Here is a 16,246-nt window from a genome sequence, read left to right as displayed (position 1 = left end):
ACTAGTGGGGTACTGCAGGGATCAGTGCTTGGGCCCCAGCTATTCACGATATATATCAATGATTTGGATGAGGGAACCAAATGTAATATTTCCAAATTTGCTGACGACATAAAACTAGGTGAGATTGTGAGTTGTGAGGAGGATGCAAAGAGGCTTCAAGGCGATTTTAGACAAGTTGAGTGAGTGGACAAATACATGGCAGATGCAGTATAATATGGGTAAATGTGAAGTTATCCACTTCAGAAGGAAAAACAGAAAGGCAGAGTATTATTTAAATAGTGATAGATTGGGAAATGTTGATATACATGCAGATGCAGCAAGCAGTTAGGAAGGCAAATGGTATGTTGGCCTTCATTACATGAGGATTTGAGTAGAGGAGCAAGGATGTCTTACTGCAGTTATACAGGGCCTTGGTGAGACCTCACCTGGAGTATTGTGTACAGTTTTGGTCTCCTTACCTAAGAAAGGATAGAGGGAGTGCAGCGAAGGTTCACCAGACTGATTCCTGGGATGGCAGGACTGTCGTATGAGGAGAGATTAGGTCAACTCGGCCTGTATTCACTCGAGTTTAGAAGAATGAGAGGGGATCTCATTGAAACATATAAAATTCTGACAGAGCTAGACAGACTGGATGCTGGGGGGGTCCAGAACAAGGGGTCACAGTCTCAGGATACAGGGTAGGACATTTAGGACTGAGATGAGGAGAAATTTCTTCACTCAGAGAGTGGTGAACCTGTGGAATTCTCTACCACAGAAGGCTGTGGAGGTCAAGTCATTGAAGATATTTAAGAAGGAGCTAGATAGATTTCCAGACACAAAAGGCATCAAGGGGTGTGGGGAGAGAGTGGGAACATGGTATTGAGATAGAGGATCAGCCATGATCAAATTGAATGGAGGAGCAGGCTCGAAGGGCTGAATGGCCTACTCCTGCTCCTGTTTTCTATGTTTCTATTCCTTTATGTCTCTGTCCTGTTTAGACTCTTGTTATCCAAGCAGTATGTGGCCTCCTTATTCTTCCTACCAAAATGTACCATCTCACTTACCTATATTGAAATTCATTTGCCAATTACGCACCCCCATTCTGCAAGTTTACTAACATCCTCTTTCATTTTGACACATTCTTCCTTTGTATTAACTACAGCCCCCCCCCCCCCCCAATTTGGTGCCGTCCGCAAATTTTGAAATTGTACTTCAGATTCCCGAATCCAAATCGTTAATGTAAATTGTGAACGACAGTGGTGCCAGCGCCGATCTCTGTGGCACACCACTTCCCACTTTTTAACCAGTCAGAGTAGCTACCCTTAACCCCTACTCTCTGTGTTCTGTTTTGTAGCCAACTTGCTATCCATTCTGCTACCTGTCCCCTGACTCCACACGCTTTGACCCATAACCAAGAGTCTACAACACAGTACCTTATCGAAGGCCTTTTGAAAATCCAAATATATTACATCCAATGCATTACCTTTGTGTACTCTTTCTGTTACTTCTTCAAAGAATGTAATAAGGTTGGTCAAGCATGACTTTCCCTTCTGAAATCCGTGCTGACTATTCTTTATATTTTTGTTCTCTAGACATCTTTCTATTACATCTTTGAGTGAAGATTCCATTATCTTTGCTACCATCAACGTTAAGCTAACTGATTTATAGTTCCCTGGACTTGTTCTATCTCCCTTTTTAAATATAGGAATAACATTAGCTGTCTGCTGGTCCTCTGGCATTATTCCCTTTTCTAGTGATTTTTATATATATATATTTGTAATGGTGCCTCTGACATCTCCTCCCCAACTTCTTTTAACTTTCGCCGATGCAATCCATCCAGACCACGCGTCTTATCCTTCCTAAGTTTGAGTAGTTTATCAATTATCTCCCCCCTTTCTATCTTAAATGTCTTTTTCGACCTCTTCTAATGTCCTGCCCACCTTGTTAGTCTCCCTGGAAAATAAGGAGGCAAAGTAACTATTCAATATTTGTCAGTTTGCTGTTACCTAAGAACGTAAGAACATAAGAAATAGGAGCAGGAGTAGGCCAATCGGCCCCTCGAGCCTGCTCCGCCATTCAATAAGATCATGGCTGATCTGATACTAATCTCAAACCTGTGAGTTTATCGTGTGCATCCCTTAGTTACCCTATCCCTATTCTGATTTTAGTTATTTATGTGTCTGTAGAATTCTTTACGATTTCTTTTTATATCCCTTGATAATTTAATCTCATAGTTCCTCTTTGCTTTCCTAATTGTTTTTTTGTCTTCTTTCCTAACCTCTTCGTATTCCCTTTTGTCATCTCCTTTACTGTAGAATATACCTATTAACAGGATCGATCCCTTCTTGTCCTTTGTCTCAATCCATATGGATTCTGTTTCTATCTTAATGTTACTTATGTCCCTTTTTCCTATTGCCATTATGATGCCTCTAATTTGTACAGCTACCCCCCCTTCCTTCCCTATCCTTTCTAAGTAGATTGTATCCTGCAATATTTAGCTGCCAGTCCTCTTCCTTATGTTTCAGTTATCCCTACCACATCTGGCTTCTCGCTGTGAATCATTGCCTCTAATTCCCCTGTTTTGTTTTGGATGTGCACGTTGCAGAACAGGCAATTTAATTTGTTTTTAGTAATTGTTCCCCTCCCTTTGTTTTTAACAGTCATTTTGTACTTATGTCCTATAACTATATATGTTCCCTGACCATTTATGTTACCCTTATTCCTTAACTTGGTCTGACCTTTACTCTCATTTCCTATTTATTTTTTCTTAATGTATAACAATTTCTCATCTAGATTCCACAACTGAACGGTGAAAGCTCTCCGTGTATTACATGTCAACATTACCAATAAAATACATGACAACAGCTAAAACTTGGCAGTGAGAGAAATTCACAGCTTTGCTTCCCATAATATTATTTTGGTCACTATATTTTAAATGCCTGGATTCTAGTTGGCAGCTGTTTTTACCATGCAAAGTTCTATGCAATAAATGTTGGCTTTGATAGCCATATAGTAAAAATGTGCTTTTTTTTATTGTGGGGAGTTTAAGATAGGCACTTGGATCTCCACATGGTACAAGACTGGAATGCAGATTCAATCTGGAGGTAATTGTAGCTTTTAAAAGTGTGGCCAGGAGTCTAGAAAAATTGTATAGCTTCTCTTATACGTGATTAATTTAAACATGGTACTAAAACAGGAGTGTGTAAAAGATGTTACAATTAAGTAGCCTAATTGGTTACAGATGAAAAAATAACTTTTTGCAGTATTCTTACTGTGATATTAGATAAGTTAGACTGTATCAGAGGTAGAGAGAGAGGAAATCTTGATTTTTTTTTCGATCTAACTTTCTCCCCGTTGCCCTTCATGTCTTGAAAGCAGCAACTTATGGTGTACTTGATTCTGAAGTGGCCGACTAACATCTTGTCTAATTAGTCATTTATATGTAAGCCAGAATGGCCAGTTTTGGTAGGCAATTCAACCATAGGATCCATCACCACTAAGCCTGAACCTTTGCCTGCCCACTGTCCCCACTGATGAGCTTCTGGCAGAGGTCACTGGATGATGATTAGGAGTTTGAACTCCAGCTGGTTTTCCCTTTCCTTGTCCTGGGATTCTGAGACCAATCGTAGTGCCATGTCAGATTAAAAAATAAAAACTGCAGATGTTGGAAATCTGAAACAAAAACAGAATATACTGGATATCCATAGCAGGTCAGACAGCACCTGTAGAGAGGAAAGACAAATTAATGCTTCGGGTATAACTTGTCTGACAAAGGGCTATACCCGAGGTTGTTAACCTGCCTTTTCTCTTTGCAAGTGCTGACTGACTTGCTGTGGATATGCAGCATTTTCTGTTTTTGTAGTGTCAAATCACTAACACTGCTGATATCAGCTACTTCAGTACGTACTAGGGATTGAACCTGGCACCTTCCTAATGGTATGGCTTCATACAAAATCATAGCACTTTTATCTACAGAGGCATTTGGGAGGAGACTGGAAACATTCGGCAATTTAAGATCTGCATTTGCAATAGGTAGCATTTTTCAATGCCTGCATGTTACATTTAAGGAAAAGTTGATGGAACCTTCTACTTGTGTTGCTCTGCACATTCACAGAATCTTTACCATATTCTACAGTGACTGAATGATGTTTCTTCAAATGTGTATCTAACAATACTGCGATTCACCTGGATCCTTAACTCCGAACTGTGTCTACTTGCATTACAGTAAATGTACCGATCTTACATTTTGAACATAATTTTTTGGGAGGACCTTTTATGTACTGTGCTATTACTTAACATATATCAACTTATTAAAAGCGTTTTCCTTCAATGTTTTTCAGCACCCCTGTGAAGTTGTCGGAAATGTCCATGGTCCTGTTTGCTTCTGTTGTGCGTGTCAGAGATGGCCTTCCACTTTCTGCTTCCACAGATTACGAACAGAACAAAGGAATACAGGAGAGCAAGAAGCTTCTTAAAGTGCTGTCAAAAAAACTAGGCAATCTGCCTGATCGATGCACTCTGAAAGCTGTACAGTATAATATACAGTAAGTCATTGATACCCCTTTCCCCTGTTTGCTTTAGAAGGAAAGAAAGCAATTGCATTTTTAAAGTGTGCCTTATGTCCTAAAACGTCCCAAAGCACTTCACAACCAATGAAATACTTCTAAAATGAAGTCACTGTTGTTATGTAGGCAAATGTTAATCTGATTTTGGTGATTATGGTTGAGGGAAGAATGTTGACCAGGACACTGGGAGAACTCACTGCTCTTCTTTGTGCAGTACCATGTGAATCCTTTGCGTCCACCTGAACAAACAGATCGGTTTAACATATTCTAATGACAGCGCCTCTCACTGTGCAGCACTCCCTCTGTACTGCACTGAGGAGTCATCCTAGATTATGTGCTCAAGTAATGGAGTGACGCTTGAACCTACAATTTTCTGGCTCACGTGAGAGCTAACACTTCAGAAAGAAATTGTTGTCCGGGGAGTTTTGACTAAATGATGAGAACAGAAATCATGTGGCTTGGTGGAATGGACACCAAACAAAACTGATTATAAAGAACATGAAGCAGCAAGTGTGAGGAATAGAAACTAGTGACATAAGTATACAAATTCTGCAGTTTTTGATCATGGACACACAAATCCAAGTGAGTCATATCAGTGAAGCGATTCTTCCCTCTTCCACACACACAGTTGTAATATTAGATCTGTTTTGCTCCATGCAAAAAAGTAATTATGGGTACATCAGGTTGTACAGAGCAAGGTGCAGATGAGAAATGTTACTGGTGGTTGACAAATGGAACAAAGCTGTGTAAACCTAAATGTGGATTAATGTCTTCCGCAGAGCACTTTGTTCAAACTTGTATACAGGTCAATGTCAGCCAAGGGGTCAGCTGTGTTTTTGTAGTGCATTGATTAGTCACTGCCTTGTGTATATTGTATAAAATAAAGAATGGTTAGTGGAGAATTTGAGATGGGTATGCGGCCCCTTGTTGGCTTCGGGCTTGTGTAAAATGAAGATGTTGAAACTGCTTTTGTTTGCTATAGTGGTTGAACTGCCTTGAAATGAAATAAATACAACAAAGCCAGCTTTACCTATTGTTGTAGAAGTCTGTGACTCCTAAAACCACATTTGCCTGTTTCATTAATCATCTTAAATGTCATCGTGTTTCTGCAGTTCCCACCACAATCTGAGGTCAGCTCCATTTTGATGTGCAGTGTAGCCTAGCAAAGAGGTCAGTCAGCGAAGTGAGGGGAGGTGATGACAGACGTCTCTTTTAATCCAAAATTAATGGACTTGTTGAAAGCGTAAGACTGGAGAGACATTTTTCCAAAAAAACACACATGACCCGGACGTCTGTTTTTATTTTTAAATGTGATTTCTGTAGACGGGTGGTGATATATTAAAGTAGCTTCTACCCTTCTCCAGTGCAAATGTTATAAGTGGTGTTCAAACAAATACAAAGTAGTAATGTTGAAGTTCCACATGTACTTTTTATGTATTACCATGAAACTACATTTCATAAGCTTTCAACTGTTTCTTAATAGGTTCCATGATTTTCACCTCTACGCTTTTTCCTGGATACCTATTCCATGCATTAACTGCTCTGTGTAAAGATGATTTTCCTCACATCTGTCCTAAATTTATCTTTTGCTTGTTTGAATCTATGGCTGCTTGTCCTAGGCTTATAATGTAATATTTCAGATTTACCTTTTCCATTCCTTTTAACTATCTTGTACACCCATATAAGATCATCTCTCGGATGCCTATTTACCAGGCTGAAAAGCCCAAGTTTCTCCAGTCTTTCCTCAGCTCAGGCCTTTGACACTAAGGATCAGTCTTGTGGCTCTTCACCGCACTGCCACTGACTTAAATTCTACTGTTTTGGCTATGTATGTAGTTCAGAATTCAGGCTTTGTTCATTGCTGCTCTGTGTTAATTCGATATGTTGAGTACTGAGTCTACTTAGACTCCTAGGTCTGTTTCGGTTTCATTCTTGAATTTCAACACCATTCCTGGGATGCACGTGTTGCTTATTTTTTCTTCCAATGTGCAGTACTTTACAATTGTCCGCATTAAATTACATCTGCTATTGCTCTTCCCACTTATATATTTTATCTAACTTATTTTATCATTTCTGAGCTGCCTCCTTCGATTCCACTACCCCTCTTAGTTTGGTATCATCTGCAAATATCACCACTTTGCATTGAGTTTCTGAATCCAAGTCATTTATGTAAATACAAAACCGTAATGGTCCCAACACTGAGCTGTGAGGCACATCAGCTCCCTCCCCCACCCCCGACATAACTCCTCTAACGAGTACTCATTGTTCTTTATCCTTCAGCCAATTTCTTATCTGTTCTCAGGGTTTACCTTGAGTTCCTATAGCTTTGAGTTTAACCAATAGTCTTTTGCATCTAGGGCTTTCCACAGTCCACTTGGTTATCACTTCACAAAGAAGTCAAGGGGATTGATCAGACAGGGTCTGCCGGTCGGTATCAGCCGTGGCTCAGTGGGTAGCACTCTCACCTCTGAGTCAGAAGGTTGTGGCTTCAAGTCCTACTCCAGAGACTTGAGCACAAAATCCAGGCTGATATTCCAATGCAGTACTGAGGGAATGCTGCACTCGCAGAGGTGCCGAGAGATGTTAAACCGAGGCCCTGTCTGCCCCCTCAGGTGGTCATAAAAGATCCCATGGCATTATTTCGAAGAAGAGCAGGGGAGTTATCCCCAGTGTCCTGGCCAACATTTATCCCTCAACCAACATCACTAAAATAGATGATCTGGTCATTATCACGTTGCTGTTGGTGGGAGCTTGCTGTGTGCAAATTGGCTGCCACGTTTCCTACATTACAACAGTGACTACACTTCAAAAAGTTCTTCATTGATTGTAAAGCACTTTGGGACATCCTGAGGTCGTGATAGACGCTGTATAAATGCAAGTCTGTCATTCTGTCTTTCTTTCCCCTTCCATGTTGATTGCTGTTTACTAGGTTATTGTGCCGTTACAATGATATTTACAGGTATAATGCAAGTTGAAGAGTGGGAAACAAAGCAGGGCTTGCAGTTTGCTGTCTCTGGAACATACCAGGAGTAATAATTTAAACTAAACAGCTGAGGCCTTGATTCCCCTCCTTGTGCCCCTGCATGTAGCTGAATCTGGCACCACATACCCTTGCTCAGCACCTCATTTTTGCTTCTGTTATCCACCAGGATGTGCTACCGTTTCTAAAAAATTTTTTTAAAAACCCTGCAATTGATGTCAAAAACCACCACTTATCCTTGTGTAGTTGCTACTGATTTTTGATGTGCATGGATACAAAACGGTGAACTCCGATGACACTTTTATACTTCTCAAACTATGTGTCAGAGATTTCAGCTCCCTTCTGAACTTTAATAATTTTCGTGCTGTGCAAATGCGTAAGTGCTAAATGCTAATTTTCTGGATAACTTGAAGGCTTAAAATAAGATTTAGCTTTTATGATATGTCACATATTATCCTCCTTTTTCCCTTCCCACATGTGAATTTTTTGTGCTCATTAGGTTGGGGGATGTCGTCGCTAGGAAACTGAACACATATATGCCTTGGCCATCCATTAAGTACAGCCACATACAGAGCAAAGGATCCCCGACTTTCCTGCACCAATATGCCTTGAGCCCAACCTCAAGGTCACTTCCTACTGAACCATTCTATTGACATCTCTGAGGAGATGGCCAAATTGTGCCTCGTTATAGGCAATTTTTTTTTACTGTGGGCCCGTGCTGATTTAGAACTGGTTGACACTCCCTTTCACTAGAGTAATGAGGCTTTTATTCCATCAGTCTGGCTGGATTTGAACCCAGGCCCAAGAGGAGAAAAGGCAGTCTGTTATTGCACTGTGCCACCCAGTCCCCTACTTTACCTATTACCCAAGTGTCATTTTTTTCCCCTCTCTTGTTTGGCACTGGGATGTGTAGTGAAGCAGACAGATACTTTATAATCTGCCTCCTTCAATAGATCATGTAACTTTTGGAATAGTCTTGAAATCTGTCGCAGACACAGTGACATGGAAATAAATGGTTCAAGTTGCCTTTTCTTTGCAGAATAGTGTGTATTGTCTGGCACTCTGAATTAACAATTGGAGCATTGGATTGTGTACCCATCCTTCAAGCTTGAATTTTTGCTACTCTACTTAAAATATATTTTATGTAACCTATTAAAAAAAGTGTGAAAGTCATAGTGAAGGTACAGCTAACGCGACTAACAATGAGGTTGGTAGTGTTGGGGGAGAGGGGAAATAGGCCTAACATTGCAGGTACAAGAAATGCTCCATTGACCAGTTGTGTATGTAAAGTCAGAGGATAAAAGCACTATATTATCCTGTTATTAGGGGAGGTGAGGGGTTATCACATGATTATGTTAATTTTCTGGTTCTGTGTAGTTTTAGGATCCATTTATGCTGCAAGTTTAGAGTTGGTGCAAAGTGATTTGGGTTTCATACCGGCACTAAATTCATGTAGCATAAATCGGATCCAAAATATGTTCAGAGCAAAGTGGAGTGGGACTTCCAGGAGTTTTGCTCCCATTTATTCCTGTGGCAGGTCAAGCCTTGACTGGATTCCAGCTGTTTTTACTAGATAATTGCAGTGCAGTTTTGCTTCGAACTGACACTACAGCCATAATGTAAATGCATTCTAAGGTGACATCAGAATGCAAGTAGGGAAATGCACTTTTAAAACCATCTTTGTTATAAAGTTATCTCCATGGCTATTTTGATAAAACAAAGAAACCATTAAGTCTATCAAACAGGAATTCAGGCTTATAGGCATTATTGTACATTTGGGGTCACTCATGTAACTGGAGGCAGCAGTAGTTTACTGTAGTGCACAAAGAAAAATACAGCAGTCAATATTGGTTTAAATCATTTTCTTTAAATTATTTTAAAATTGAAATGTTGGGCAGCACCAACTCTTGGCTCTGTAGAATGGTCAGTTCATGTCCACAAACTTGTCTCAGCCATGTTGCTGTGGAGAAGTGATGACTTTATGTTGTTCCACAATATCAGTGGGTGAGTTATCTCCAATCTATTTTTGTGCACCTCCTACTGGCTGATTCAGAGTAACTGAAGGCCTGTGAGCAGGTTGCCTGTGCGTGGTGTTGGCACACAAGGGTAAAGGAGAAAATACATTTCCTAACAAGGGAGGTGCATATACCCTCACTTTCACCCCCCAAAAAATATTTTCATCCATTTTAATGTGCTTTATGAGGTCTGTTAGCAATAATGTGTTTTTATTGCTGTAGCAACACTCACTCAGTATTCCCTAATGTTGGCAGTCAGCAACGATACAATCTGTTCTCCTATAAGTAAGAGCTTTTCAGTCAATTTTGCTTTTGTATTTCAACCCAAGAGTATAGTAAGACCAGCCTTGTTTCCCCTATTACCATCTGACGTTTCTTTATAGTGCATAATGAAGCTGTGACCTTGGTGGTGAAATACTTGATAAGAATTGCTTTGGCAGTTCACCCGATTTTCTAATAGTGAGGTTTGATTCCAAACAGCCTTCTTAGAGCAATGTTAAGTAGTAGAACTTAGTTAAGTCCTAATTGTAGTATAATGTAAAAGCAATGGAAAAGGTTCAGCATAGATTCACTAGGATATTACAGTTATGAAGAGAGACTTAGGAATTTTCAGTAGTGCTGAGAAGGTTAAAAGATGACCTGATATAAGTCTTCAAAATATAAAGGGATATGATGAAGTAACCATTCATAAGATTATTTCCCCTGGTCAGTGAGACAGTAAAAAGAGGGCACAAATTTATGGTCACAAAAAAAATTATTAGGGAGGTCAGAATTTTTTTTTACCAGATAACATAGTGTATGGAATTCTCTATTGCAAAGTAACGGCCTTAAATTCTTCAAAATGTGAGAAGGAGATTGGGATTAGATTAGATGGGTTGTGGAGAAAAACACTGGGGCAGATTTGCTGCTTTTGTGCTGTAACATTCTGTGATTCCATGAGTTGTGGTTAAATTCATATATTCAGTCAAATTTAGAGTCTGATTAAAATATGGTTTTAAAATTTTTTTTTCTGTTTCAACGGAGTATTAAGTGCACTTCATACATTTGCAAAATGTACAATAGAATAATTTTTGTAATGTACATTTTGCTAGATTATGCATGAACCATATCTTTACAGTAATTTCATTTCATTACTTTCTGTATTATAGTTCTAATTAATTTGTTCTTCCCCTCCTTAGTTTTATAAGTTCATTAGGAGTGGGGTATATGATGATCTGCTCCGAAAACTACCCAAACGTCCTCGCTTTCTGTTTCTTGGATGAGCTGCAACGAGAGTTCATTACCTTATATGATACGCTGAGGATAAATACTGCTGTCAGGCCATACTCCTTCATAGAATTCGGTGAGCTCCCAGTCTTCTCTGTAAATCAATTGTATGATGATAGAAGTAATGATAATCTGTCTTCTAAAGTGCAAATTTGTGGAGTGGAAAGACTTGAAAAGTGTTAATTACATATTACTGGGAGATAAGCGAACATACTTTGAAAAATATGATAATCTGATTAATTTTATTACATGGAATATCATTTGTCATTTTGGGTCTGTAAAGTCTGGTGTATAAGTCACATCTTTCTCAGTTTTTCTCCAATTATTTAGGAGTCATTTGGGCATGAGTGAGCCTATTACAAGGAGGCCTCTTGTGTAATTGAGACTAAACAATAACTGAATATTTTTGGGTACACTGCTGAATAATATACCATAAATAATGAAGCCTGTATGGCACGCTACCTTAGTGTATAATCCTTTGAGCTCTGCAGTAAGGGTTTCAATCTATCTCAGACTGATGGGATAAAATCAATCTCTCTCTCTTTTCAACTGAAAAGGTGGACAGGTGACATGTTTGCCGTCTCTGACAATGAGTTATGTAGGTTGACTTGGACTTGCGAGTTTCCCTCACCTCCCCCCGACAGCCTGGGTAAGATTAAGAACTTGCCATATGGCAGATAATGGAGGTTGGGGAAAATGCGCTTCCAATTGGAAGTTATCTTAAAAGTACATGTTCAGTTCGTTGTTGGCTGAAGAATTGCAATCAATCATTGCAGTGCCAACAAAGAATATTGATTGTTTTGTCTAAAAGGAAAGTCTAGGGGGAAGTAATTTTTAATTCAAACGGCGTCACCGTATTACAGAGAAAAAAGTAACTGGTTGTCTCTTGAATTTTTTTTAAGTTGATTTTATCAACAACATGTAGTGTTTTCTCCCCTGCTGGGCCGCTTTGGTGATGTCAATTAGAGGGAGAGCACCTGAGTGGCTCCATTGCAAACAGCAAAGCTCTAGTTTCAAACTGGCTTCAGAACCGCTTTAGAGCTACCCAGTGGGCCCCCCACCCCACTACTTGGGGAAGAAGATCAAAGTTTCTGTTATATCAGTTTTAGAACACATTTTATCATCCTTGAAACTAATAATCTATTTAAAATAAATCCATATTTTTGATGAAACAATGAAAAAATCCTCAAGTACACTTTTTTATTTAAAAAAAGGTATGATTTTTATTTTTCAAAATGTGTTTACTTTAAATCTCTAGATAATTTTATCCAGAAGACCAAGCAGAGGTACAATAACCCTCGGTCTCTATCTACAAGGATAAACCTTGCTGACATGCAGACAGAGATCAAGTTGAGGCCATCCCATCAGCTAACTATGCTTGATCTTGGAACAGCAAATGGAAATGTACATGCACATTCTGCTCCCTACAAGGGGATAGGTGAGGCACTTTTATTTTTTGGCACGTTGCATAAATATGTGACACCAAAAGGTTTTATGAAAGGGAAATCGTGTTTGACAAATCTATTAGAATTTTTTGAGGGTGTAACCAGCAGGTTAGATAAGGGGGAACCAGTGGATGTAGTATATTTGGATTTTCAAAAGGCATTTTTTTTTATTCGTTCATGGGCCAGCATTTATTGCCCATCCCTAATTGCGATTGAGAAGGTGGTGATGAGCCGCCGCCTTGAACTGCTACAGTCCATGTAGTGAAGATTCTCCCACAGTGCTGTTAGGAAGGGAGTTCCAGGATTTTGACCCAGTGACGATGAAGCAACAGCGATATATTTCCAAGTCGGGATGGTGTGTGACTTGGAGGGGAATGTGAAGGTGGTGGTGTTCCCATGTGCCTGCTGTCCTTGTCCTTTTAGGCGGTAGAGGTCGTGGGTTTGGGAGGTGCTGTCGAAGAAGCCTTGGCGAGTTGCTGCAGTGCATCCTGTGGATGGTACACACTGCATCCGGTGGTGGAGGGAGTGAATGTTTAGGGTGGTGGATGGGGTACCAATCAAGCGGGCTGCTTTGTCCTGGATGGTGTCGAGCTTCTGAAGTGTTGTTGGAACTGCACTCATCCAGGCAAGTGGAGAGTATTCCATCACACTCCTGACTTGTGCCTTGTAGATGGTGGAAAGGCTTTGGGGAGTCAGGAGGTGAGTCACTCGCCGCAGAATTCCTAGCTTCTGACCTGCTCTTGTAGCCACAGTATTTATATGGCTGATCCAGTTAAGTTTCTGGTCAATGGTGACCCCCAGGATGTTGATGGTGGGGGATTTGGCGATGGTAATGCCGTTCAATGTCAAGGGGAGGTGGTTAGATTCTCCCTTGTTGGAGATGGTCGTTGCCTGGCTCTTGTCTGGCGCGAATGTTACTTGCAACTTATCAGCCCAAGCATAGATGTTGTCCAGGTCTTGCTGCATGCGGGCATGGACTGCTTCGTTATCTGAGGGTTTGCGAATGGAACTGAACACTGTGCAATCATCAGAAAAAGCATTTGGACAGTTACATGGGTAAGATGGGTATAGAGGGATATGGGCCAAGTGCAGGCAATTGGGACTAGCTTAGTGGTATAAACTGGGCGACATGGACATGTTGGGCCGAAGGGCCTGTTTCCATGTTGTAAACTTCTATGATTCTATGGTTTGGCCTAGGACACTGCCCTGAGGAACTCGTGCAGCAATGTCCTGGGGCTGAGATGATTGGCCTCCAACAACCACTACCATCTTCCTTTGTGCTAGGTATGACTCCAGCCACAGGAGAGTTTTTCCCCTGACTCCCATTGACTTCAATTTTACTAGGGCTCCTTGGTGCCACACTCGGTCCAGTGTTGCCTTGATGTCAAGGGCAGTCACTCTCACCTCACCTCTGGAATTTAGCTCTTATGTCCATGTTTGGACCAAGGCTGTAATGAGGTCTGGAGCAGAGTGGTCCTGGCGGAACCCAAACTGAGCAAAGGTGAGCAGGTTATTGGTGAGTAAGTGCCGCTTGATAGCACTGTCGACGACACCTTCCATCACTATGCTGATGATAAGAAATAGGAGCAGGAGTAGGCCAATCGGCCCCTCGCGACTGCTCCTGATGGAGAGTAGACTGATGGGGCGGTAATTGGCCGGATTGGATTTGTCCTGCTTTTTGTGGACAGGACGTACCCGGGCAATTTTCCACATTGTTGGTTAGATGCCAGTGTTGTAGCTGTACTGGAACAGTTTGGCTAGAGGCGCGGCTAGTTTTGGAGCACAAGTCTTCAGCACTACAGCCGGGATGTTGTCAGGGCCCATAGCTTTTGTTGTATCCAGTGCACTCAGCCGTTTCTTGATATCACATGGGGTGAATCGAATTGGCTGAAGACTGGCTTCTGTGATGATGGGGATATCGGGAGGAGGCCGAGATGGATCATCTACTTGGCACTTCTGGCTGAAGATTGTTGCAAACACTTCAGCCTTGTCTTTTGCACTCACGTGCTGGACTCTGCCATCATTGAGGATGGGGATGTTTATAGAGCCTCCTCCTCCTGTTAGTTGTTTAATTGTCCACCACCATTCACGACTGGATGTGGCAGGACTGCAGAGCTTTGATCTGATCCGTTGTTTGTGGAATCGCTTAGTTCTGTCTATAGCATTCGATAAGGTGTCACAGAAGAGGTTGTTACAAAAGATTGGGGGTAATATATTAGCATGGATTGAGGATTGGTTACCGGTCAGAAAACAGAGAGTAGGAATGGGTCATTTTTGGGTTGGCAGGTTTAACTGGTGGAGTTTCGCAAAGATCAGTGTTTGGGGCTCAGCTGTTTACAGTATATATCAATGACTTAGATGAGGGGACCAAGTGTAATGTATCCAAGTTTGCTAATGATACAAAGCTAGGTGGGAAAGTAAGCTGTGAGAAGGACTCAGAGACTGCAAAGGGATGTAGACAGATTAAGTGAGTGGGCGAGAAGATGGTGAAATGTGAAATTATTCGCTTTGGTAGGAAGAATAGAAAAGCAGCACGTTTTTTTAAAAGGTGAGAGACCAAGAAATGTTGGTTGTCAGAGGAATTTGAGTGTTCTTGTACGTGAATCTCAGAAAGTTAACATGCAGGCACAGCAAGCAATTAGGAAGGCAAATGGTATGTTAGCCTTTATTGCAAGGGGATTGGAGAATAAGAGTAAGAAGGTCGAGTAAGAAGGTCTTGCTGCAATTATATAGGGCTCTGGTGAGACCACACCTGGAATACTGTGTACAATTTTGGTCTCCTTACCTAAGGAAGAATATACTTGCCTTAGAGGGGATGCAACAAAGGTTCACTAGATTGATGCCTGGGATGAGAGGATTGTCCTATGAGGGGAGATTGAGTAGAATGGGCCTATACTCTCTGGGGTTTAGAAGAATGAGAGGTGATCTCATTGAAATATATAAAATTCTTAGGGTTTGACAGGGCAGATGCTGAAAGGCTGTTTCCTCTGGCTGGAGAGTCTAGAACTAGGGGTTATAGTCTCAAGATAAGGGGTTGGCCATTTAGGACCGAGATGAGGAGAAATTTCTTCATTCAGAGGGATGTGATTCTTTGGATTTCTTTACCCCAGAGAGCTGTGGATACTCAGTTATTGAGTATATTCAAGACTGAGATCGATGGATATTTTGACACTAAGGGAATCAAGGGATATGGGGTTAGGGCAGGAAAGTGGAGTTGAGATAGAAGATCAGCCATGATCTTATTGAATGGCGGAGCAGGCTTGAGGGGCCATGTGGCTTACTCCTCCTATTTCTGATGTTGTTATCTTATGTTCTTATGTTTTAGTCTGCCCTAACCTGACCCCACAATACCATGTAGCAGCTTCACATCTCCTCTCCTAAGACTTACCACCTGCTTCCTTATTCCCTCTCTACTCAGTCCCTGATAGCTCAACTACCTCTCAGCATCAACAACTTGCATCTTTAACGTAGAAAACCATCCCAAGACACTTCACAGAAAGCGTAACCAGACAAAAAGCTCCTTGGACCACTACTCGCTGACATAATCAACCACCTTTAAGACGCTCGTTAAAACCTACCTCTTTGAGCAAGCTTTTGGTAACCTGTCCTAGTTTCTCCCTGGTGATTCAGTGTCAAATTTTGTCTGATTAAGCTCCTGTGAAGTGCCTTGGAATATTTTACTTACGATAAAGGCGCTATATAAATTCAAGTTGTTGTTGCTTCTGTGCCTCAGTCATTGGTGTCTCACGCCCCTTTCAAAACTGCTGTCATCACCTTCTCACTTTAAAAAGCTCACCCTTGACCTTCCATACTCTCAAGCTGTAGGCCCTGGCTTTAACCTCTCTTCCTGTATAAGGTTCTCAAACACTTCAATGGCATCCTACTCTTCCACCACTCTCCATTCAAATGCCTTCATTGTGGGTTCTCTGCTGTCCACAGTACTGCGACCACCCTGGTAAAAAAAATCACCAAGAAGATCCTACATGACTGCAGCTT

General features: G+C 41.1%; 1 protein-coding gene across 3 annotated transcripts in view; it reads left to right on the top strand.

Annotated features, from left to right (window-relative positions):
- sec22a (SEC22 homolog A, vesicle trafficking protein) overlaps window positions 1–16,246 on the top strand; it is an 85,888-nt gene that overhangs the window by 30,238 nt on the left and 39,404 nt on the right. For all 3 annotated transcript variants that reach the window (XM_067987069.1, XM_067987070.1, XM_067987071.1), the window contains exons 2-4: window positions 4,320–4,523; window positions 10,718–10,881; window positions 12,064–12,243. In XM_067987069.1, the coding sequence (XP_067843170.1) occupies window positions 4,342–4,523; window positions 10,718–10,881; window positions 12,064–12,243 (526 nt within the window). In that variant the 5' untranslated portion in view covers window positions 4,320–4,341. The remainder of the gene's footprint in view (window positions 1–4,319; window positions 4,524–10,717; window positions 10,882–12,063; window positions 12,244–16,246) is intronic.

Source organism: Heptranchias perlo, chromosome 7 (genome assembly GCF_035084215.1).
Source record: "Heptranchias perlo isolate sHepPer1 chromosome 7, sHepPer1.hap1, whole genome shotgun sequence".
Lineage (NCBI taxonomy): Eukaryota > Metazoa > Chordata > Chondrichthyes > Hexanchiformes > Hexanchidae > Heptranchias > Heptranchias perlo.
This window is presented reverse-complemented; position numbering and strand designations above follow the sequence as displayed.